Source organism: Brassica napus (genome assembly GCF_020379485.1).
Source record: "Brassica napus cultivar Da-Ae chromosome A7 unlocalized genomic scaffold, Da-Ae chrA07_Random_3, whole genome shotgun sequence".
Taxonomy (NCBI): Eukaryota; Viridiplantae; Streptophyta; class Magnoliopsida; order Brassicales; family Brassicaceae; genus Brassica; species Brassica napus.
The window spans coordinates 1-1641 of record NW_026014077.1 but is presented as its reverse complement, the minus strand read 5'-3'; the positions used below and the strand labels follow the sequence as shown (position 1 = coordinate 1641).

General features: G+C 36.4%; 1 protein-coding gene across 1 annotated transcript; it reads left to right on the top strand.

Annotated features, from left to right (window-relative positions):
* Positions 1–927: 927 nt before the first annotated feature.
* Positions 928–1572, top strand: LOC125594390 (the record flags this gene model as incomplete). The annotated part of the gene is made up of 1 exon (XM_048770655.1): positions 928–1572. A coding segment is annotated over exon 1 (645 nt), but the record flags the coding sequence as incomplete, so codon positions are not given.
* Positions 1573–1641: the final 69 nt, after the last annotated feature.

Below are 1641 nucleotides of genomic sequence, written 5' to 3'. Positions count from 1 at the left end.
TCATCACCACTAATATCTATTTATAATTTTGTCTTGTTGCTCATAGTCGGTTTATACACCGACTGTGTTTCACTATAAATACGTATACTCTCTCTTTTTAACAGGTATAGATCTGAGTACAAAAGTGATTCTCTCTCTCTTGAGTCGACATCACTCTCAACTTATCTCTCTCTTTCTCACGTGATTTCACCCAAAACACAATATAATATAATATTGTAATTATTAATACATATATAAGTCTCACCTCTTATTATACAACATTTTATCAGCACGAAGCACTAACCAACCGAAACTTATCAATCCGAAAGTTCTTACCGAAGCTTATCAATCCGAAAGTTCTTAAACCAGTCGAGGTAATGTTTAAACTTATGTATTTCAATATACTTAATTTATTTAAATTTTAATAATGTTATGGAGTGAGAGGCACTAGGCCTTCTCCGTTTGTTTTTCGGGATGATAGGCGCTGTCTTTCCCGACTGATCGTTATGGTAGTTATGCCTTCACGATCCGAGAAACACGTGGTAGGCTTTGCTTCCGTGAATAAAAAAAGAAAAAGTCAAAAATGGTACACTAAGTCTCCTCGGGCCTTGAAAAAAGAAAAAGTCAAAATGGTAGACCATGTCTCCTCGGACTTTGAAAATAATCAATATGGCAGTCTATGACTCCTCGGATCATGTGGTAGGCTGAGCCTCCTGATTTTATTTATGCTATTTAAATTCCTGCAATTTAAATTTCTGCAATTTAATTTTTGCTTTTATTTTAAGCCTTTAATTTCTGCATTTAAATTACACATTTAAATTCTCGTAATTATTATATTTATATAATTATTCTATGAATACAGTTATGATGTCGAATTTGACAAAGCTCGAAATTAATGCCCTGGATATAACGGAAAATAATTATATGACCTTGGCAGTGGGTGCAAAAATGCATCTGAGAGGAAACAGGCTTTTGGAAACCATCGATAGTTCAAAAATGGTGTCGGATGAGAAAAAGGCAAAAGCCATGATATTTTTACGACACCACATCCACGATGGTTTAAAGGATGAATATATTACAAAAGAGGATCCTTGTGACCTCTGGAAATCTTTAAAAGAGAGGTTCGATCATCAGAAATATGTGATCTTACCGGAAGCTAAACACGAGTGGATCCATCTCCGGTTCCAGGATTACAAAAGTGTTAGTGAGTTTAATTCCGCGATGTTAGGAATTACTTCGAGGATAATGTTATGTGCAGAGAAAATAATTGATTATGATATGATCGAAAAAATTCTCTCTACGTTCCATCCTGAAAATGTAATCATGCAGCAACAGTACCAGGTGAATGGATATACCCGTTACTCGGAGTTGATGCAAGTCCTCCTTGTTGCGGAGAAGAATAATCAACTCGTGACTTTAAACCATCAAGCTCGTTCCACTGGACGAGGTCATGGACGTGGTGAAAACCGTTATCATGGTCGTAGAAGAGGACGAGGAAGAAAATTTCGTCCCTATGATGAAAGAGATAACAAAAACTTCCACGAAAATGAAAAGAATGAAAAGGGCCAGGATGATAAAAGGCAAACGGGAAAGGTTTGCTACAGATGCGGCATGAAAGGTCATTGGGCAACTAATTGTCGTACACCAAAACATTTAGCCGAA